General features: G+C 46.7%; 1 protein-coding gene across 4 annotated transcripts in view; it reads right to left on the reverse strand.

The window, feature by feature from the left end:
• Positions 1-24,121, reverse strand: part of UBE4B (ubiquitination factor E4B) — a 1,139,522-nt gene that overhangs the window by 703,591 nt on the left and 411,810 nt on the right. For all 4 annotated transcript variants that reach the window (XM_078642268.1, XM_078642270.1, XM_078642267.1 and 1 more), the window contains 4 exons: positions 6,537-6,653; positions 6,342-6,440; positions 6,033-6,146; positions 4,930-5,128 (listed from right to left, as the gene is read on the reverse strand). In XM_078642268.1, coding sequence (XP_078498394.1) covers positions 4,930-5,128; positions 6,033-6,146; positions 6,342-6,440; positions 6,537-6,653 — 529 coding nt within the window. The remainder of the gene's footprint in view (positions 1-4,929; positions 5,129-6,032; positions 6,147-6,341; positions 6,441-6,536; positions 6,654-24,121) is intronic.

Below are 24,121 nucleotides of genomic sequence, written 5' to 3' on the forward strand. Positions count from 1 at the left end.
CTGTCATATTGTCCGTCCGGATTAGGACAGCTTTGTTTTGTACTTGAAGTTGAAAAGTCTTGAGTGCTAAGAATATTGCTAGCAGCTCTAGATGGTTGATATGGAACAGATTTTGTTGATTGTTCAATTGACCCTGGGTTGTGTTATGTAAGAGATGGGCTCCCCATCCTGTGAGGAATGCGTCTGTTGTGAGCACTACTTGTGGAACAGGCTCGAGGAACGGCTGCCCCTTTGTCAAGTTTTTGGTGTTCCACCACTGCAGAGAGCGATGCGTGCGGCTGTCGACCAACACCAGGTCTTTTAGCTGACCTTGAGCCTGGTTCCACTGATGTGCCAGGCACTCTTGTAATGAGCACATTTGCAATCTTGCGTGTGGTACTATGAAGATGCAAGATGCCATCATGCCCATTAGTCTCGTGAACACCCTGGCTTGCAGTGACTGTTGGTGTTGAAAAGTGGCGACTAAGGCTTGAATGCTCTGTATCCTGGCTGGACTGGGATACGCTAGGGCTGTAGACGTGTTTATTGTAGCTCCTAGATACTGATGTACATGCGAAGGCTGCAGGTGCGACTTGGTGTAGTTTATTGTAAATCCTAAGTCGTGCAACGTTTGAATTGTTTGATGTGCGTGTCGGACACACTGATTGAATGACTTGGCTTTTATGAGCCAATCGTCTAGATAAGGGAGGACATGTATTTGTTGTCTCCTGAGATGTGCTGCTACCACTGCTAAGCACTTTGTGAATACTCGTGGTGCCGTTGTGACTCCGAATGGAAGGACTTTGAACTGATAGTGTTGTCCTTCCAGTACAAACCTTAGATACTTTCTGTGAGCAGGATGTATTGGGATATGGAAGTTGGCGTCCTTTAGATCTAGTGTTGTAAGGAAGTCGCCTTGTTGCAGCAGTGGAAGCACTTGTTGTAGAGTGATCATATGAAAATGATCTGATTGTATGTAATGGTTGAGGGGCCTGAGGTCGAGAATTGGCCTTAGTGTCCCGTCCTTCTTGGGAATTAAAAAGTACAGCGAGTAAACCCCTGTTCCTTGTTCTTCTAAAGGAAATATTTGAATAGCATCTTTGTGTAGAAGTGACAGAACTTCTTGTTGAAGCAGAGTCAGATGGTCTGTAGACATTGGACGCAGCCTGGGAGGTATGTGTGGAGGGGTTGCTGTAAGTTCTAGGCAGTAGCCATGTTGGATAATCTGTCTTACCCACCCGTCTGTTGTAATGGAGTTCCAGACAGGCAGGAACTGTGTTAATCTGCCCCCTACAGGTGTGGAATGCTGTTGGGGGAGCAGAGGGAAGTCACTGTTTTGTGGCGGAAGAGGATCGATTGCTGTTGTTACCACGACCTCTTCCCTTGTTATTATTGCCTCTGTATCCTCCTCTAAATATCCCTTGTTAGAGGATGTTTGTGATTTGAAAGATGTTGTAGTGTCTGCTCCAGTTTGTTTGGAGCCTCCCATGTAGAAGGAGCGACGAAAGGAGCCTCTAGCTGGTGTGGACTGTAAAGCCCCCATAGACTTGGCAGTGTCTGTATCTTTCTTCATCTTTTCAAGTGTAGTGTCTACGTCTGGGCCAAATAATTGGTTCTGATTAAATGGTTGGTTTAAAATGGTGCACTTCTTGTTTAAACCCTGAAATGCGTAACCACGCATGTCTCCTAAGTATGACACTAGTATTTACAGCTCTAGATGCAGTGTCTGCGACATCTAGTGCGCATTTTATTGAGGCATTGGATATTAGCTTGCCTTCTTGTATAAGGTAATTTGCCTGATCTTTATACTGATCTGGTAGATGCTCAAGTAGTTTCTCTAATTGACCATAATGAGCCCTATCGTAACGAAAGAGGAGGGCTTGTGTATTTGCTATACGCCATATGTTTGAAGCTTGTGCAGCTATTCTTTTACCTGACACATCAATTAATTTGGATTCTTTGTCAGGTGGGGGTGCGTCCCCAGAAGTTTGAGAATTTGCCCTTTTCCTAGCATTGGACAGGACTAATGAGTCTAGTGGTAGGTGTTCTTTAATGTAGACTGGATCTGTTGTCTATATTTTTTCTCAATTCTGGGGTTTAATATTCTAGTGCGTACAACGTCTTTAAATACCTCTGGAGCATGTTTGATGACCCCTTTAATCATGGGAAGAATTTGAGCAGACCGCTGAGACTGCTCAAAGGTATCGAGGAGAAAATCCTCCTCAATGTCATCGGAATGCATAGAGACTCCATGGTAAACAGCAGCTCTGTTAAACAGATGACTAAAACCAATGGTATCTTCTGGAGGGGAAGGTTTTGATGGGTATGAATGCGGTTCAGGAATGTAAGGCACATTTTGTGGGTTTGTAAAGACCCATATAGGCACATTTTTTGGCAGGTTCCATATTCCCTCATCTACAGGGTATGAACCAGGTTTTTCTATATCCTCCCCTCCCCCAAATCGTATTCATCATCATTGTGCTGAAGCGAATGTGATGATAGTAAAGAATGTACAGGAGAGATTTGAGGTGATAAGTGAGGAGGAACAGGAGAAGAAGGAGGAGGAGGTATAGGAGAGGAAGGGTGCATAGGAGATGTTGCACAGTCCTTTTTCTTGGCAGGAACCACAGGTGCGGGTGGTGCATCTGCTGGTCTCTTCTTGTGAGGTGTAGCGCCTACAAAGGTGTCGTTTTCGGCTTCGTAGGCATGTTCGAGGATTTGGGCACCTCGGAATCAGGCTTTATTGTCTTCGGCTCTGAAGATTTAGGATTGGACAGCTTCGGAGCCGGTGCTTCTTTCGGTTTCGGTACCGGTAAGTCTTTAGGTTTCGGTGCCGGTACTATTTTAGGTTTCGGTGCCGGTACTATTTTAGGTTTCGGTGCCGGTACTATTTTAGGTTTCGGTGCCGGTACTATTTTAGGTTTCGGTGCCGGTACTATTTTAGGTTTCGGTGCCGGTACTATTTTAGGTTTCGGTGCCGGTACTATTTTAGGTTTCGGTGCCGGTACTATTTTAGGTTTGGTGCCGGTACTATTTTAGGTTTCGGTGCCGGTACTATTTTAGGCTTCGGTGCCGGTACTATTTTAGGCTTCGGTGCCGGTACTATTTTAGGCTTCGGTGCCGGTACTATTTTAGGCTTCGGTGCCGGTACTATTTTAGGCTTCGGTGCCGAAGGGTCTTTTGGCTTCGGTGCCGAAGGGTCTTTTGGCTTCGGTGCCGAAGGGTCTTTTGGCTTCGGTGCCGAAGGGTCTTTTGGCTTCGGTGCCGAAGGGTCTTTTGGCTTCGGTGCAGAAGGGTCTTTTGGCTTCGGTGCAGAAGGGTCTTTTGGCTTCGGTGCAGAAGGGTCTTTTGGCTTCGGTGCCGAAGGGTCTTTTGGCTTCGGTGCCGAGGCATTTTTATTTTTCGGTGCTGATGGAAGAGGCTTGCTCAGTGTCGAGGCACTAGAAGGCTTAGTTAGTTTCTTCGGAGCCGGGCTCGAAGGCGTGGCTTTCGACTGGGCCCTTTGGGCGGAGTGCTGACCTTTGCCTTCTGTTTGGGCAGTGTATGTGGTGCAGGGGCAGTAGTACTCACACGCTGACCCGATGGAATGGAGTCATCTGAGTCGTCTGCCTCAGATACGATCTGGAGATCAGGTGAGTCTTCTTCGGGAACGAGCGCAACCTCTTTGTCGAAGATATCTTCAGGTGCAGAAGCTAATCTCCTCATTTCGTGTCGACGGGCCCTCCGATCCCGGATGGTTTTCTTCGATCGGAAGGATGCACAAGCTGTGCAGGTCGACTCGTCATGTTCCGGCGATAGACAGAGGTTGCAGACCTCGTGGTGATCGTTATGTGGAAACTTTGCTCGGCATCTTTTGAACGGAGTTCTTTCCATGTGGTGTAGGCCGCACGGCGTCGATAGTCCCACTGGCCCGCGTCGATGACCGGAATGGAACTGATGGCGTCGAAAAATATTATAGTTGATGTCGAAGGTAGTTTTTAGAAATTTGAGGAAGTTCTGCGCTTCGAAGTTGCTGAAAAGTCTTTTTCTAGCCGGAGCGGAGAAACTTTCATCCGAACCCAGTGGCGGAAAAAAACCAATCTAAGGATGGAGCCGATGCCCATGCGCAGTATTGTCCAAGGGAGGAGTCACCTATCTTGTGACTACAAAGACTTCTTCCAAGAAGACAACAACCTGCAATCATCCGTGCCCAACACCAGGTGGCGATCTAATGCAAAGTGTACAATCTGCAACTCATATGCCTCGAACTTATATTTTCCTGGAAGAAGTGCCTCAGGATCCAGCCTGTGAAAAAGAATACTCGGTGCTTAAGATTATAAATAGATGTCCTCCAAGAGAGAAATTGCTTTCTCCTTCCACACACTACACCAAGATCACCTGCTGGCAGGAACCTATGTCAAGGTGGTTGTATGTGTGGTAACAAAATGGCTTTATAGCACTGACTATAGAGGAGAGTTTGCAAATGTATGCATAGTCCAATGCTTTATAAGCCCAAATCATTCTGTTAACTTTAGTCCAAATATCTAGTTACCTAATTAAAGCAAGGATCACATAGCTGATGAATATTCATATGATAGTGACTCCCTGGACCACTAAGCCTTTTAGCTTGTATTGTAACTTGCAACTTAGGATGGAGTTAGCAAGGTTAGCTATGTGGGGCATTGAATTCAGTTGTATGACTGGGTTCAGAAGTTTATTTTAGTATTCTAGTTATTGTAATTTAAAGTTTAATACATTTGTAGTTTTTAATTATTGACAGACAAAAAAAATGCTAAAATCAAGGAGCAATTGCCAGAGAATATAGAAGTCAGGTCGACATCTTGTGCACCTGAACGCACGCACGCACGCACCCACCCACACACACACACACACAAAGACTTTTTCTACAGACAAGGGAACTCGCATAGATCACAACACCTAAGTTTCACGAGTGTTCTAGAATGAACTCACCTAGATTAGCCACCCAACTAGCCACATCCTCCATGCTCGCCTTCACACGGGTTTCATCGCTGGGGACAGTGATGCGGCACCGGGGGTGAAAAACGTACATGGGATCAACAGTCTCTAGCTTGATCTTGGTGCTCAACTGCTGCAACACCCACAAGAAGTTGAGCATGAAGCCATCCGTGGACACTAAACGATCATCAGTCTACAGCACAGGAAGAAACAAATAATGAGACTGCAAGCGCTGGTGTCTCAATAATTACTTTTATGTAATCAGGCCTCCAATCCCCCAAATCAGCTGAACTAATTTATAAAATAGATTGTAAAATGGCACATAAAATATTGAGTACTAAGAATAGAAGAATTAAGTGAACCAGAAAACACATTTTAAGCAACCAAGATCGAGAGGTCACATTCTATTGACGACAAATCATTTTTTCCCCATATGATAAAATAAACAAATGGCTCAAAGACAAATTGCAGAACTGAAAATTTGTTGGAAATGTCTAAAGTAATTTAATGATGCTAACCTACCAATTAAATCTCATAATGTACTGACCCTGAGCTCGGAGCATCCCTAGAGTTATCCAAGCAAAAATCTAAAGCGCAACAAAAGACATTTTGATGTGTGAAGTCATCTAAACCAAAGCGCTGCTTGAATTTTGATCTCTACATACATTTACTGAAATTCTTCTACTTATATTACTGTACAATACAAGTTCTTAGCCTATTTAAAGTCTGCGAAAGGAGAACAGCTTCCATCCTGTCTGAAAGAAGCAACACATGAGCTAGAATGTCACAGAACATAACATTGTGCACATACTGAAGAGGCTTAACAAGGTGAGGGTTAGAGTGTTGTTCTCAGGCAGCTACACCTGCCTCCAAAAAGAGGTGCAGGCCTCCCTCCAGGATGAAAAGACCTGCATGGAGCAATGGACCCTTAAACAGTTGAAAGGGCAATTTCAAAAGCCTATTCTTCTTTCAATGCTTGAGAACATTTAAAAAACAAATTGTAGAACGGTCAAGTTATGTGATTTTCTAATAAGAACCTGTACATTTTCTTTAGGTGAATATAAAAACTCTTTCAGAAGACTATTTGTAATCCTTACCTGCATTTGTGACTTCTTAAGATTGCTATTGACCACAGCCGCCATGTAGCTGAGGGCAGCTTCCCTTGTCTCACTATTGAGCAGGATACAGTGCAGGATCTTGAAAAGCTCTTGCTGCAATTAATAATGTACAAAAAGCTTGTAGAGAGGGCAGCTATCACTTAAAACAAAGTACTAATGCTCTGCCGAATTAGAGAGAAGAAAACGATTTCACAAAAAGCATGCCATAATTACTAATGATTAAATAAGCAACTCTGTCCAGGAAACCAGGCAGAATAAACCAGAGCACTTATTCAATAGACCACATACCCGTGCAGATTCAAGGTGGTGCTGTAAAGACTGGCTCACAACGCGTGTGTTGTCTAGGGTAATGGCTGGACCAGAAAAATATTTTTCAACCACTTTAGTCTAGAATTGCAATAAAAAAAAACAGTTGGGGTTAGTCAAAACCGGTTTTACATCTTCCCCTGAAAGAGTAAGGTGCACAGCAGCATCAGCACTTACGTCATCCTCTGCAAAAACTGAGAGACTGAAGAAAGAGCCTAGATATGACAATCTCTGAAGCTCCCGGCCGGATCCTGCACTCAGTGATTTGGGTAACCACAATGGTAATGAGGTAACCTGCAGAAAAAAGAAGCAGGCGCAGATATTTAGTTAAATGCAATCCCACCATCACACTACAATGCTGGAACCATGTTATTTATGGGGTATGCTTGCCTTCCTTCTTAGTCTTCATTCTGTCAGAAATCTACATTTTGCCAAATTGGCAACTTATTAAAAAACATTCCAAAATATAATGCTTAAAGACGGACAGTAATAGGAACAAATTACAATTATAATCAGCCTAACAAATCATATAAAATATAAATATCAATGGCAACAATTATACGGTTTAAAATGTCATTCAATAAAAAATTAAAAAAACACAATTACTACTCCTTTGGACTCAGCTAGCCTTTTACAAGTGGCTCCAAAATATCTAAACACCATCAATAAAAACCCAAGGCTTGTCACTATTCATGCACAAAGGCTTGTTACTATTCAGGCTTTATGGCAGATGTGAATATCAGGCTGTGAAAAATGTGTAGTGCAACCGATACCTCAGTTATTGTTCAAGGTTTTTGCAAACATAGAATATGTGCAGTAGAGTTTCCTTTGATGACTGACAACATGCATTGCCATCAACTATTCCCAAAACCTTTTCCAAAGCTGTTCAGCCAGGGACAATTGGAGGAAGTGTAAGCAACAAATTTTACGGCTGAGTGACCGGCCAATAAATTGTTACCAATAAACCCCAGATGGAGCCCAAACCCCCAGTCAACTCCAAATCTTTTAGCACACAATTTAAAAAGCATGGACAAGGGACTGTCACTACCAAACTAATCCCAAAGATACTGCTTCAATATAACTTTTAGAGCTTTTCTTATCTAACAGCATATATCTAGATCTTGCCTATTCAAACCACATTCTAAATTCAAATGGGTCCCTATGGTAGAGTTTGGGCCAGCAAAAACATTTCATAACGTATCACATTGTGCCTTATGACGAAACCATGAAAAATGTATAGGAAAGTCATTTGTTCTTTATGTTAATGAAAGCAAAAATTACCATCTAATTACTTCTCATATAGGCATGGCAGTTGGACTTTGCAGCTTTAAATACAAACTGCAATGCACAAAGATCAAGAGTGAATACTTATTGTCGAGACTGGCTAAATGGCACAGAGTTGTGCTTAATTTGTAAAGAAATAAGTGCTGGGTGGGGCCCCGTCAGGGGGCCACTGCTGCTTGGACTACCAATTGTGCCTGCCAGCACTGCCAATAACAGTACCAACACAACTACTAACCATCACACCTAACAAGTGTGACAAATCAAGACTGTTCTCGGCCCCCAAAGCTATTATAATGGCTTGCTTGGCGGGTCTTAGTCATTTTAGTGTACACTAAATTATTAAACAAATGTTGTGCTCATATCCAAACTAGACAAAAAATGCCAACAAGTGGCAGACTGTCTTAAGTGCCAGTGCGGAGAACTGGACACCACCGGCTCAAATTAAGCACTGGTACTGAGGAGAGCTGACCTCACTAGGCCAGTCACAAAGGTACTTCTCAACGTGCCCATTTCCCAAGACTTTAGTCAAAGACGAGGACCTTAGTTTTCCCAGTACTGACACTGAAATTGTTTTAGTATTGTGACTGACCTTTTACAAATCAACATGTGTGTAGTCCACCACATAAGGGCCACCTAACAAAAAGCATTTTGCAGTATGCTTAGTAGTGCTACAAAAATACTACTAAAGTACGACAAAATGCTATTCACTCATCTACAAGAGTCGGTCTACGCCTCGGTCTCTCCTATCCTTTATGTATGGAGATCACTGTCCCTACAGAGATCTCTATATTTAACAACAAGGGGTGGTGATGGACAGAGTTTTTGTATTAAGCAGAATACTCTCACCCAGTCAAGAGATCAGGGCTAGATCCAACACCGTTTTTTAGCTCACTGCACCATCCCAGTTCAGAACCTGGCTATATGCAAATTAGTCTGTTCCTGTCCCAGTGCATGATGGGAACAGGGCAAACCAAACTACCAAGCCAATTCTTACACTGGGAAGGAAACAAGCTTCCGGGGACCGGTTTCTGGCATTTCAGCCGTCGTCGGCCCGCCTTGTTTGAATCCTGATGGTGCAATGAGCAAGGGACTCACATCTGAGTATACCCTTCCACGCTTAGGGTGGACAAAATATTTAACAACAAGGGGTGGTGATGGACAGAGTTTCTGAATTAAGCAGAATACTCTCACCCAGTCAAGAGATCAGGGCTAGATCCAACACCGTTTGTTAGCTCACTGCACCATCCCAGTTCAGAACCTGGCTATATGCAAATTAGTCTGTTCCTGTCCCAGTGCATGATGGGAACAGGGCAAACCAAACTACCAAGCCAATTCTTACACTGGGAAGGAAACAAGCTTCCGGGGACCGGTTTCTGAGATCTCAGCACAAGAAGGCATATGTTGTAAAAGTAAATGCGGGAGGGACGGTGAAGTGGCTGCACAATGGGGATTAGTTACTACTGAAGGGAAGGAAAGCGGTTTTGGAGTAAGGAGGGGGTTTAGAGTGGGACATGCACCCAACCCTCAAAGAGTAAGTCTACCGGTATGTCCAAAATCCTTTACTAGAGCCAAACAAGCATTTACAATGCAATGGGTCTCGCAATGACATTGTTTTGAGCTATTGACATTGAAAATGTTATTGTTTTTTGTTTGTCTCTTTGTGAAGCATTAATCAAGTAATGCCATTGTAAATGACAATGTCATTTACCTCCTGTTGTCCCCAGCAAAGCTCATCAGCATGTGCCCGTCATAAAAAGGAATATCTGATAATCACATCTTAAACATTTTGCAACAATTCTATAGTTTCACAGCGGTTCTAAACTAAATTTTAAAATAAAATGTATATTCTCATATTATTAGCACATTCAATGCATTCAAATAAGATGTTATTCTTAGATTTCTCAGATCGCTTTGAATATTTTTGTCCAGTCCACTATTTTCCTCCGAGATATAACCCTGAAAATATCTGCACTAAACACCTCAGCGCCTCATCAGTGGTAGTAGGCGCTATATAAATACCCATGCGAAGATCTTCTCCCATGGGGCAGAACACCACCCTGGCTCGGTTCCACTGTATTTTAACTGTCCTAAAGGATTTCAGTAGACTATCACCTGAATCTAAATACCAGGGATCCACACCTTACAGCATTTGCTAAAAAACAAACGTCTGCTTGAAGTGATTTGCGGTTGTGAAACGTCCCCAAAATGTCAGCTGGTCATAACATAAAACCAAGTAGTGCGAGCACATTCCATGTCTTTTGCAGCCTGATGGCGGGTCGAATTAGTAAAAAGATGCCATGACGCTGACACGCGCTGGGATTTAAAAATAGCCTCCCCTTCTGAAGAAAGAGAGCGTCTCCTCCCTCCAGCCGGTGACAGCAACCGCTCTGAGCTAATATTTGCGCTCTTCTGGACGCGGCCTGTAGTAAACATCGCATCACCTTGGAGTAATCCCCTCCCTGCGCCGGAGCCTTCAAGCCCATCGTAAAAAATTGAGTCTGGTTAGAATATCGGCCATTTGCCTAAGGAGATCACATTTGTAAATATTTTATCATTTATAAGTCCATCCATTATGGGTTGTAGGCTCTAATAAGAGACTTCAGGTTAGTGTTTGTGTCAGTTTTTAGTTCTGTTTAAACACAGGATAATCGTGGCTACACCCACCTCACCAAACTCTCTTACAGAATCCCAGCGCCTCGCTTTCCTTTTCTGCTAAAACTGTGCAATAAATGTGCAATCAGTTTTCTCGCATGTAAAGACGGAAATGGCGGGCCCAATGTTTCACGACATATCGCTAAAAAGTTCAAATTAAAAATGTATGAAACAAATGTCAAAATAAGGAAAGTATTATAACTTGAAAATATCTTATCTGGACTTGATGTTAAGACTTGGCGTATGTCAGCGGAGTGCTTCGCTATCTGATCTTAGAGGTATTCCTGCAGCAGAGTACACATGTTCCATGTCAGCAGCAGAGCTGTGAGAAGTGAAAAGTGTTGTCCTGCAGCGCTACAAGCCACGCTAGAGTGATGGCCCGGTGCACCGCAGAATGTGTGCTTGGTTACTTTCCCCTTAAGAATCCTTAGATGCATTATTACAGAGAATAGTGAAGGTGGGAAGAAAAAAGCAAGTTCAAGGCAGGAAAAAAGTTTCCTTGGAGAAAAAAATGCAGGGCTTGACCCTCCCCCCGACGTCAGACCTGCCTTTAATAAAACCCTAAAGAGCCGGGGGAAGGACAGAGCTGGGTGCTGGGACCTGCCAGGACGGGATTGCTATTAATTCTCTTTAGTGGTGTTCTTTGGTTTTTTAAAACAAGGGTGCCATTCGGGGCTAATCAATGTATCTAGCCCCGGCTGACAGGGATTAGGTGGCTTCTGCCCTGGGTCCAAGCAGCACACAGCTTCTGCCAGGTGGGTGAGGGGAGCACAAGAAAGGGGGTGGGTGGTATGAGGGAGGCTGCTGTCAATGTTCATACAGAGAAGGCAGGTCGATGCACTTCAGCTTCCAGAAGTGGGTAATTGAGCAGCGCTGGATTAATTGCAGTCATGTGTGAAGTTAGAGGTACATGACCCCATGCAACTTTTATTCCAGACAGTCTGAAAAGTTAATTACTGCTGAGAGTGCAGCATGAGGGGAACGCGCCACAACTCTGTGCTCGGCAGATTGGTAATGGTGTTTCCAGAGGCTGCGAAGGGTGTTATTTAAATGGGAAAGTCAGTATTCTAAATTCTCAGTTTTGTGGAAAGGGCACATGCTGAGCTAGTGGCTGCATGAGACACGACACACGTGGCAGCAGCTGCAGGGACTGCGGAGGTGGGCCGGTGAAGGAGAGAGAGGCATGGCTGTGAGCACAGCGTGACAGATGCGCCAGCGGACTTCAGCACGGTGTTACCTCCCCTCACCTCCCCCCCACCCCGTTCCATACCCTCTACGCTCTGGGCACGGGTGCCATGGCACGCTGCCTGTTACGGGCACCGACAGGGAGGCAAAGGCGTGGCTGGCACGGCACCCAGAGATTAAGACCTGCGAACCTGGTGGGCAGGCATGCTCTGCCACCAGTCCTTACTGGGCACGGAAGCCTGTGCCAAATGCCTGTATTGTGTAACGAAGTGTAGGGAAGCGCCCAGCTGGGAGCACAGACTCTACAACTATGCCTGCCCGGAGCATTTCCTGATGTGGTCACAGCAGCCTCAGGTACCCTGTCCGCCTTTTTAACAGCCATCTTTGGCAGGGCATCCAATGTGCACTGTGCACTGCAGGTGCTCAGTGCGCGGCTCCATCTGGCACCGAGCAAACCCCGGGCACTGCAGTCTTTAGCACCCAGTCAGGCATGGGCACTGCAAACACTGGCACCCAGCCAGACAAGAGCACAGCATCTCGGTCACGCAAAGTAATCTAAGGACAGCAGCCCCCGGGCAGACTGCACTGACACCAACATGGCACGCGACATGCATGGGCCACTGCTAATGGTGGAAACGGACTGTTTCGGTCACCCTCCCTGGCCAGGGCATGACAACTTCTGGCACTCAGCCTACTTCGGGCAAGGTACCGCTAATACACGGACTGAGCTGAACATGGCAGCCTCTGGTACCCACCCTGGCAAGGGTATGACAACATCTGGGGTACAGCCTACTCAGGGCAAGGTACCGCTAACACCTAGCAAGCCTGACCTGAGCAGGGCAGCCTCTGGCACCTAGCAAGGCAAGGACGTGGTACCTCTGGCACATAGCCTGACCATAGCAGGACGGCCTCGCGGGGATCATTGTCTAGAAAGCGCTCTCTTTGTTGTGGATTCAGCCAAATGCGGAAGGTTGGACAAACAAAAGAAAGAACGTGTCCAGCCCACGAGAGGAAGATGTGTGCAATGAAGAGTGGACGCTGCTTTTTGCTAGAGCGTACGTCGAGTGGGTGGTGATGGGGGTGGTCAGGGGGACCCCAGGAACCTTGTACAAATCTCGCTTCTGCCTTGTTTGTAGGTGCTAACTCCGAGGCGCACAAAAAGACTCGGGCATCAAAATACACGGGAAGGCAGACGCTTGCTTACATTTGCATCGTGCTTTCACTTTCATTTTAAGTGAAAGTGCGATGTAAAAATAGACTCCGGCATCAAAATACACGGGAAGGAAGCCGCTTGTTTAGATTTGCATCGTACTTTCACTTTAAGTGAGAGCGCGATGCAAAAATAAACAAGCTGCTGAGTGAGAACAGATGCAACAAGCGCGTTTCTGCCTTCTAGTGTGAGCGCGCGGTGGGAGCATGTGAGGCAGAGACGCCATGCACTCTCACATCGCCTGTCCGTGCGCGCACATGGTTTGTCTCCCTTCGCTCACCAAACACACAACAATAGAGTCTCGCCAACCGAAGCAGCGCATGCGCTGCATTCGGTAGATGAGACCTAAAAAGGCCCCAAAACAGTAGCAAATATACTCTATCTCATACATGAAGTAAATCCAAGACCACAATGACAAACCACTGATACTGCAAAACCCTTCCTCAAAAAATAATGTAGGCAGGAACTTGCAATAAAAGCCCATAGGAACTAAAGTTTAGTTAAGTAATAACGGGTGTGGCCAACCACTGGGGAGATGGCGGCTTAAAAATAGCTCCTGCAGACAAGAGTTAAATCTGGCAATATCCTGACTTGACAAGCGGAATAACACCACCCCTGGCTGCTTGCCCCACACCTTTCCATGAGAGGAATTGTAATCGGCACCTATGCATTGGTTTACATGGTGGACCCATTAGCCTTGTAAGGACTATGTTTACGTTCCACACTGGTGCAGGTGGGACTCTTTGTGGAATTGAAACAAGGCTAGTGGCCTGGCAAAATGGCAGCACAATGTAACTCTAGAGACTATGAGTTATGTATTAGCTAACTTTTTTTTTTTTTTTTCAAAACCTTTATTGCACTTAGCATACTACACAGCGGATCGCCTACAACCCCACGGGCCGGCCGCTATATCGTGTAAGTTAGACATGATTTAAGTTTGCAATGTAATAAAGAAAGCAACAGTGTTTTCAAGTGTCCAGTAGAGCATATTACACAGTAAAAGTGCATTCGAGACAGCATTATCAACGTTAGAAGTGGTTTTGATGGTATTTTGTCTTTTTTGAAAAACAACAAACTCTAAACCTAAAACAGTAGGAATGATAGTACGATCAGACATAGGTCAACGCATTTCCTCTCGGGAGAGGCTTATTCCCTCCCCTTGCTCCAGTGTGCTAGTGCCCCAGTCCACCCCCCATTCCCATCCACCCTCCTCCCCATTCAGCATGTCGAAAGAGGGGACGCATGCAATAGCCCCGATCGCTCTCCTGCCCATCCACTTCAACCCGGGTCACCCCTCCTCTCCCTCTTCGTCAGAGTCCTCTTGTTCGTCGTCTTCTAAAGGATCACAAATGTCCCCCCTGTACCCATTCCATTGCAGCCACACTTTGTTCCATTTCCTCGGGCAGGCTCGACCGGAGTACACCGCCCTCTCGGTCACCATCACCGCATCCATGTGTAGACACCATTGGGATTTGGACGGGAGGTCTGCCACCCCCCATCGCTGTGCTATGTCTCGCTTTGCCATCATTAACCCCACCGTGACCCAGAGTTGTTCATACCTAGACAGGTCAGTGGGTTCCCAAATGTTAAGTAAGCACCTCCGCGGGTCGGGCAGTAGGGACCGATTCAGTGTTTGGGAGATCGTACGTAGTATTTGTTTCCAATATTCCTGTATCTTGGGACACTCCCATATAGTGTGGAAAAAAGTGCCCTCCTCCCCACACCCACGGAGGCAATATGGATGTGGCGCCCTATGTATGCGGTGTAGCATGTACCTTGTGTAATAAACCCTGTGTAGTACCTTGAACTGCACTAGGCGCATACGCGCTGAGATGCCCACCTCTTTGGGGGATCCAAGAGCTGCATTCCATTCATGTTCATCCATGTCCCCTACGTCCTCTTCCCATTTCCCTTTGAGTTGGAGTGTTGGATCCGGGGAGTTATTAAGCAATTTACGGTACGTGAGTGACGTCGCCCTTTCTAGCATGTAGTCAGTGAGAAGGCGATCCTCCAGAGGCGAGGATTCGGGCAAAGATGTGTCGGGGGTAGGGCCGCGAGCAATGCATGACGTATTTGAATGTATCTATAAAGCTCCCTGTCACCCAAACCATACAATTCTTTTAAGCGGTCGAAGGGTATCACAGCATTCCTCTCCCATAAGTCACCCACCGTGGAAATGCCTATCGTGTCCCAGTGCTCAAAACCCTTAGTGTTCCTCATATTACCTAGTGCCCGCGAGTCCCATAGCGGAGTCAACCTGGTGAGCCTCCCCTTCCAACCCAGTGCCGCTGTCACCGTGTGCCATAATTGAACAGTTAATTTAGTGGGGCCCACTAAGGCCCGTACCTTACGGCGGTCGTACAACGGACCCAGCAAGGTATCCATGCCCAACTGAGCCCTATCCAGCTGGAAGGCTGGTTCGGTATGTGGGGCGTGAATCCATTGGTTTATTGGCTTCAGGTGTGCAGCCCAGTAGTACAACTTAAGATTTGGCAGTGCAATACCTCCATCGTACCAATCCATATGCAGCTTCGATTGCGCCACGCGCGCAGGGAGGTTACCCCATAGAAGGTTCGAGACTAGAGCAGCTACTTTCTGGAAGAATCGTGGTGTCACGGGATAGGGTGTATTTTCGAGGACATACAAGAAACGCGGCAGTGCCATCATCTTGTAGAGCGCTGCCCTGCCCAAGAGTGTCAGCGGCAGGTCAGACCAGAATTTGACATCTCGTTTCAGCCTGTCCAGGTGGGGTTTCAAGTTTTTATCTACAAATTCAACCGGATCTCTGGTGACGTGGATCCCTAGGTATTTAAAGGAAGAACCCGCCTGCTTCAGCGGGCACGTGTCGGCCAGAATCGGGGCCGGGCCCCGCAAGACGTACAGCTCAGATTTGGTCCAATTCAACGCATAGCCAGAAACGCTGCCATACGTATCACAGATATTTAGCAACGCCGGCACCCCGTCCACAGGGTCTGTCAGGTAAAGCTGCATATCATCTGCGTATAATGACAGACGGTCTTCCCATCCCCCCTCCACCTTATGCCCTTGAGAAGCGGTGAGGTTCTCAGAAGGGTCGCAAGAGGTTCCAAAGAGATTGCAAACAGCAGGGGCGATAGAGGGCACCCCTGTCGTGTGCCCCTCCCCAACGGAAATGTACGTGATATATGGCCGTTAGCCACCACCTGCGCCACCGGGTCGGTGTACAGTAGTTTGACCCATGCAATGAAGCGAGGGCCGAATCCCAAACGGTTCAATGTCTCAAACAGGTATTCCCACTCCACCAGATCAAAAGCCATTTTGGCGTCCAGGGCCAAAATCACTGCTGGCGTGTCGATAGTGTCCGCCCTAGCCAATATCCCGTGTAACCGCCGTAGATTTAGTGATGTGTTTCTATGTGGCATAAAACCGGACTGGTCCGGATGTATAATTGACGACAGATGGGGCAGGAGCCTTTGTGCCAGGAGTTTAGCCAATATCTTCGCTTCGGCGTTAAGTAAGGAGATAGGCCGATAGGAGGAGCACTCATCCGGCGGTTTGCCGGGCTTGGGGATGGTCACGATGGTCGCTGCCCGCTAGTCTGGCGGGAGGAGACCCCCCTCCAGACAATCCGCATACATCCCTAACAGATGTACACTGAGGGTCTCAGGCATTGCTTGGTACCATTCAATGGGTATGCCGTTTGGGCCCATTGCTTTTCCCGGATGTAGAGCCTTAATTGCCATCTGGATTTCATCGACAGTAATGTCTGCCTCCAGCTCATCTGAGGCCTCTTGCGACAACGTCTGGACCTCTATCGGAGCTAAGAGGGCCCTGGCCCTTTCAGCAGTGACCACACACTCCGGGGTGTATACTCGCTCAAAATGGGTCGCCAGCAACTCTGTGATTTGCCGCGGATCCGTATGTATCACCCCTCTCTCATCTTTCAGACTTTGGATCCCCCTAAAGCTGCCCTCCCGCCTATCAAGCCACGCCAGCATTTTTCCAGCTTTTTCTCCCACCTCATAAATTCTATTACGAGTGTCGGCTAAGTGTCCCTTCACCAGCTGACGCAAGTGATCAGCATATAATTGTTGCTGGAGGGTGAGGGCGTGAAGGCCGGCGGGAGAGGGGTTATTCTCATGAGTTTCGGTTTGTTCCAGCAGTGCCACCTCCAGATCGTCCAGCTCCCGCGACAGCTGCCTTCTATGCCCCGTGATGGAGTTAATCGCTTGCCCTCTTAGAACCGTTTTGTAGGCTTCCCAGAGTACCGCCGGGGAGCGCACCGAATGTATGTTTTCAAGGAAGTACTGCTTCGTTGTGTTTTTAAGAGCCTTACGGACCTGTGGGACCTTGAGGTATGTAGCACTAATGGGGTAGATGCGTTTTCGTGCACTAGTCTGTGAGGAGAGTGACAATGTGAGTGGTGAGTGGTCGGAAATCCCCCTCGGGTGAATCACCATTGCATCAACATAGCGGAGGCCCTCCCCCAGCGATAGGAAGTAGTCAATGCGCGACAGGCTGCCATGCACCGTAGAGTGGAAAGTGTATTGTTGCGCGCTGGGGTGTAAGTGTCTCCAGATGTCAGTCAAACCCATGGATGCCGCGAAGCGCCGGAAGTAGGAGTCCCCCCCCTGTGGAGCAGGCGCGGGGTGTTTGTCCAATTGCGCGTCCATGACAGCATTAAAATCTCCCCCTAGAATGATCTCACCCTCGGGGAGAGTCAAAAGGAATTCTCCCAGGTTCGGGAGGTGGACCGACTGCAAAGCTGGTGGAATATATACAGACACCACATTGAAGAGCCTCCCCTCCCATTGCCCATGCAAGGCTGCGAAGCATCCTTGATCATCAGTCTTAGTCGACAAGGGAAGGAATCGGGAGTTTTTTTGTACCAGTATACCAGACCCCCTGGATCCTGACGTAAACTCAGAGTGGACCCACATTTTATAGCCGCGTCTGTCCAGGGCTTTCACTGCCCCCCCTACCAAATGGGTCTCTTGCAGCAGGGCCAAGGCAGGTCGCTGGCGCTTAATTGCAGTCAGTACCAACCCCCGTTTAACCTTGTCACCCAAGCCTCTCACATTCCAGGACATTAAACATAAGGGAGGGCAGTGTGAGTCAGTGGATTCCACGTCTACTACCGGGCCATTGTTATCAGCCATCAGTGTTTAGAGTGTTCGGGGTGTATCGGTTGAAAGGCTGAATTGCATTCATGGCCGTGCCCTTGCACAGCAAGGAAGTAGGGAACATTACGGGGGCATAGTATCGCTGTCTTTCCCCAGCAACATGCACTGACGCACACAAGGGTTAAAGCAGTGACCCCGACCGCTTGCACACATTCCTAACAGTAACAAAAACAGTTCAGAACAAACCCCCCTCCCTGCCCCCCTGCCAAACGGACTTCGAACTGCCCGCCACCCCAACCAAGCAGAGTGCTTTACCCTTCCCATAACCAGAGTACTTGCGTGTAGGGGGGAGAGTGTCTCCCCGGGCTGGCGGCCTCCCTGTAGGCTGTCGGGGCGGCCATGCCAGAGTCTACGTGCAGCAGTTCAAACAGCAATTCACATCGGGAGTCAGTAATCTTTAGTGATGCAGAGTTCGGGGTAGGAGTCATTCGGCCCCACCTCCTCCTTCAAATCCATGGGACGGAGACCGCTCCAGTCTTTCTCCTCGACCAGACGTCTGGGAGTCCGCTCTGCTGCCACCCCTACGATCATGATCCGGCCTATGCGTCTTGCGTTGTCTCCCAACAGTGTGCCAGCCCTCCAGCCAGTCCCGGGCCGTTTCAGGGTTATCGAAAAACCACACCTTTTTGTCCGCGACCACTCGAAGTTTAGCCGGGAATAACATGGAGTACGGCAGTTCCTTCTCTCTCAGGGTCTTTTTCACTTCTAGGAACGTTCTCCTCCTTTTGGCCACTTCCGCCGTGTAGTCCGGAAAGAAAGCAATCTTTGAGTTTTGGATTTGTATGGCCGGCGCCACCCTTGCGGCCTGCAGAATGGCGTCCCGGTCGCGGAAATTGAACAACCTGGCCAGTATCGGACGCGGCGTGCCTCCCGTCTTGGGCTTTCCTCCCGGAACGCGATGGGCCCTTTCAACCGAAAAGAAGTTCGAGAGCCCCTTAGGTTGTAGCCGAGTCTTGACTAAGTCCTCCACATAGAGGTCTAGTGCCCCCGTGTCTTCCGATTCCGGCACACCTAAAATACGGACATTGTTACGTCTGGAACGGCCTTCCTGGTCATCCAACTTGTCTTTAAGCAGCTTGTTATCCGCCTGCAGTCGTTCCATCGCCGTCTGTAATTCGGACACATCCTCGACCAGCGACTTGGTGACCACTTCAACCTGTTTGACCCTTTCGTTCATCTTTTGGAGATCCGCCCGTATCAGGGTGACTTCAGTCGCCGTGGCACCCACCGTGTATTAGCTAACTTTTATCAAATATCTTGTTTAATTTTAACAGGATTAAGTACAAGCGTTTGTGATAAGAAATTGTTTTCTTTTTTAACAAAGCACAAAAAAGGAAAAAATATTTGAAGAACATTTTAATGGTACTACTCATCGTGACTCTTGGTACATTGTTATGGTTTTAATTACCTAAACAATAAACATATTCGGATTCTGATTCTTGGTGGTATCACTGTTTTTATTCCTTCCATAAAGGCTTTAATCACTGGCACTCTGAATAGAGAGAGGTGTTGCCCGTTTTGTAAATATGCAGCTACTGCTGCCAGATGTAACCAAATGGATGTGTAGGCTAGTCCACATTGTTGTTAATGTAACAGGTAACAGATGATGTTCTGTGCAGAAGCATCAAGAGAACTGATATTGTTACTATCAATAACAAATCACTTCCATTTTGCTGCATAACATGCCCTGGTAGTAGGCGTTCTAGCTTATTTTAGGATATTCATACAGTCTAGTGGTAGGTGTAAATAACCAAACTCTATGACTTCAGGAGCCAGATCCCCAGGTTAAGTTATTTGGGATTTGGATGCCTGATTTCTCCATGGCTCTGAATGAGTAGACTGGAGAAGAGATGCAGCTTTTAATGTGTTACTACTGACAGCTCCAGCAGGGTGGTGAACCACGGTTGATGTGCCTCTGTGGGAGCTATGAGAATTAGTGGAGGGATGTTTGCCTGAGCTTCCGAACTACCAGTAGAATGAGTGGGACAGGCAGAAAATCGTAGTCAAATATCCCTGACCAGCTTATCCGCAGGGCATTGGCTTTGGAGAGCGGGTGTGGGGACCTGGGCATTTTGCATTTTCTGCTGGGACAAACAGGCCTATCTGAGGAAATTCCCATTCTGAAAGCAGGAGAAGAGAACCAGAGGATTGAAATTCCCACTTGTGGATTTGTCTGCTGAGAAGATCGGCAATCTGATTGTTTACTCCTGGAAAGTGACCTGCCAGGAGATAAATCTTGTGGTGTATGGGCCATTTCCAAATGGATTGTGCTAGGAGTGACAGTTGACGAGTGTGTGCCCCCCCCGCTTTTGTATATAGTACATTGCTCTCATGTGGTCAGTGAAGACTAGGAAAGCTTTGCCTACGAGGCGAGTTTGAAAGGCTTTGAGAACTAGAAACACTGATAGTAGCTCTAGGTGGTTTATATGGAGATGTTTGTGCTTTAGACTCCACAATCCTTGGATTGTGTGATCCTGTAAGTGAGCACCCCAACCAGTGAGCGATGCATCTGCTGTTAGCAGTGTGTGTGGAACAGGGTAGATGAAGGGCCACCCTTTGGATATACTGATTTTAAACGGATAATGAGTTTGTATTTGCTGTGATTGATTTTATATGATGTATATATCTATGTGTATCTTTTATGTCCTGTCTTTGGAAGGACGAATAAAGAAAGAATTGAATTGGATACATTTTGCGACTTCCACCACTGCAGATAGCGATGGTTGCGCCGTCTACCAACACTAGATTGGTTAATCAACCCTGCGATTGGCTCTACTGATTTGCTAAGCATTCTTGAATGGAATGCATGTGAAGTCTTGCATGGGGTACGATTATGATGCAAGACGCCATCATTCCAAGCAGTTGCATGAAGACTTTTGCTGATAATGAGTGGTTGGGCTGAAATTGAGTGAGAAGAGACTGAGTATTGTGAATTCTGGCTACACTGGGAGAGGCTAGAGATTTTTGAGTCTTTAAGGAGGCTCCCAGATAAAGCTGTGTGTTTGAAGGGTGCAGATGGGACTTCAAAGCGTTCACTGTAAATCCTAGTTGATGTAGTAGGTGAATTACGGATTGAGTGTGTTGAAGACAGTTATGGTAAGTGCCGGCTTTGATGAGCCAGTCGTCCAGGTAAGGGAAGACTTGTATGTGTATAGTCTTCTCAGATGAGCTGCGATTACTGCCAGGCATTTGGTAAATACTCTGGGAACAGTAGTGACTCCAAAAGGTAGTACTCTGAATTGGTAATGTTTACCCGCTATCACAAATCGGAGATATCTGCGACGAGCGGGGTGAATTGGAATGTGGAAATGTGCATCCTTTAAGTCTAGAGTAGACAAAGTCATCCGCTCGTAGAAGTGGGAGCACTTGTTGAAGTGTCACCATGTGGAAATGTTCTGACAATATGTAGTGGTTCAGTTCTCGGAGGTCCAGAATAGGTCTTAAGGAGCCGACCTTTTTGGGAATTAGAAAATACAGGGAGTAAACCCCTGACCCTTGATATTGTAATGGTACTGGCTCTAATGCTCTTTTTAGCAAGAGAGACTTGGCTTCTTATTTGAGCAGGTGCAAATGTACTGGTGACAGTTAGTGAGAACGAGGTGGAATGTTGGAGCTGTGGTGGTAAGCTCCAGGCAATAACCATGTTGGATAATTTCTAGCACCCATGTGTCTGTTGTTGTGGAATGCCAAATGGGGAGGAATTGTAGAAGCCATCCCCCCGACAGGAGTTAAATGTTCAGGCGGAACAGTAGGTAAGTCACTGCTTGTAGTGAGAAGGAGAGTTCGGGGTGTTGAACCCTTGCCCCTACCTTTGCCGTTGTTTACTCTGAATCCTCCTCTAAAGAAGCCTCTTGTGGGGGAAGATTGATTGTTACCTTTATATGAGGAAATATTGATGTCTGAGGATCCCCTCCCCCCCAACGGTAAAAGGAGCCCCGGTTTGAAGGAGACTGTAGGGCTCCAATAGATTTAGCTACCTCAGTGTCTTATCATTTTCTCTAACGTGTGATCCACTTCAGGCCCGCAGAGATGCTCTTTATCAAACAGAGTGTTTAAGATGAATTGCTGCACTTCCAGTTTCAAACCTGAAATCCTCAACCAGGTGTGTCTTCTAAGTAACACACTAGTGTTAATCTCTCGAGGTGCGGTATCGGCAGCATCTAAGGCACATCTAATAGAGGAATTTGAGATGAGCTTTACTTCCTGTATTAAATCTTGAGCTTAGCTTTGTGCTCATCTGGGAGATATTGGCGCAACTGCTCCATTTCGTCCCAATGGGCTCTATCTTACCTGGCTAAGGGGGCCTGGGTGTTGGCAATGTGCCAATGATTGGCCGTCAGGGTAGCCATTTGTTTGCCAGAGGTGTCTATTAATTTTGTTTCCAGATGTTTGTGAATTTGCCAGTTTATGGGCATTAGAGACAACAAGGGAATCTAGGGGTAACTGCCCCTTAATTAAGACTGGATCTGACGGAGCAGGCCATTACTTTATCTATTCTAGGAGTTTGAATACGAGCACAAACAGGGTCCCTGATGATGTCCTCGGCATGCCTCATCATGCCTTTGAGCATAGGGAGAGTGACTAGACCTTCCCAGGGTAAAGGTCTGGATCATTATCTGTAGGTAGATCAATAGTGTAGTCTTTCGTAGGATTTACAGGTAATTGAATATCCCCATCATCTACATCATCATCATCAGACTGTGAGGGTGGAGAGTTCTGTGGTGTGACAGGTAATGGAACTAATGTTGGAGAAGGTGGTGAAGGTGTAGGGAAACATGGTGAAAGAGGAGGAGAGGGGTAAGTAGCGACATTCTTCTTTTTAAAGGAATCTTATATTATATATCCTCTAACTCAGGTTTGCGTTTGCGAGGCAGTTTGGTAAGAAGATGTCCTGTATCAAGATTAATGTAAAGTTCCTTTTGTTTAGGATCTGATTTGGGAGGCAGGAAGTCATAAATCGGATCCTGCGGCTTTGAAGCAGCATCTTTCAGTTTCGGCACCGACTACTTCGGTGCCGGGATGGAACGACCTTTCGGTGCAGAAGGTTTCCACTCCGAGGCAGTTTCCAATTTCGGCGTTGAGTGTTTGGGCTCCGAAGCAGTCCTCTGTGTGTGCCCTCAAGGAAAGGCGGAAACAGGACTTGGGCATCTCTGAAGATGCAGAATGGGAAGGCCTGCAGGTATACACAAGAGGTCGCGATTAACAGATTTCAATTTGACAGTGGCCCAGATTTCTTTTTAATTTAAATCTTGAGAAAAATATTTTTTATTTAATCGATTATATATTGAATTCCAAATTAGGTCAATAATGCTCTAGCATTTTTTTACATTTCATTTTTTTTAATTTTTTTTTTAAAACCTTTATTGAAAGACACGTAGAAGTACAAGCGCAGGCCTACAACCACAGGGGCCGGCCGCAAAAGCAGGAGAGTAAAAAAAAAAGGCCAACATCAATGCGTACAATAGAATGAATACAGGATAGACGTGAAATAAAGACGTTAAAGAGTCAGCGCCAGGATAAGAAAGGTTTCATTTTACATTTTATAGAGGAGGCAGCAACCATATCTACCGGGCGTCACGCAACATATACAGAGAAAGAGGGGGGGGGGCGGGAGGGAGACAGCCCCCCACGCAATCAAATAACCCTAGTAGGGCAAAGCCCACAGACCTCCCACGCCCAGCAAAGGTCCAAAAATAAAGGACAAATGTCAGCGAACAAATAACGTGGACGCCACATATACAGCCCTCCCGCCCCGGAAAAGGAGAAAGTGCGGACACATACGAAACAAAGGAGCGAAGATAAAGGGACATAGCCCACCCCCTGAAAAAGCAAAAAGGGACCATAGAATAAAACAAACTAAAATAACAAACACCCCCCCCACCCTACATCACTGTAATGGCTACGGCCTACCCCACTAAACAGCGTGCCTGTCACCCAGAGTTACCCGAAATATAGAAGAAAGAGAAAGAGAATAATAACAAAGAAAGAGAGAGAAAAAGAGGTAAAAGAAGGATAGGAGAGGAGAGGAGCCAGCGATCGAAACATGGAATACTACCCCACCCGCAACAACGGATCACCTATCGAGGTCGAAAAGGACATTGAAAAAAGCCCACACAAGGATGAAAAACAAGAACTAACCAAAATAATGAGGCCTGGAGATGCCATTTAAGAGGGTCCCACAGGTACTCCGGCACAATCACCCCTGTCCACTTTTATGAAGAGTCGAGCTGCCAGACCCCGCCACGGCCGAAAAGCAGAATGATACCGTG

Source organism: Lissotriton helveticus, chromosome 5_1 (assembly GCF_964261635.1).
Source record: "Lissotriton helveticus chromosome 5_1, aLisHel1.1, whole genome shotgun sequence".
Lineage (NCBI taxonomy): Eukaryota > Metazoa > Chordata > Amphibia > Caudata > Salamandridae > Lissotriton > Lissotriton helveticus.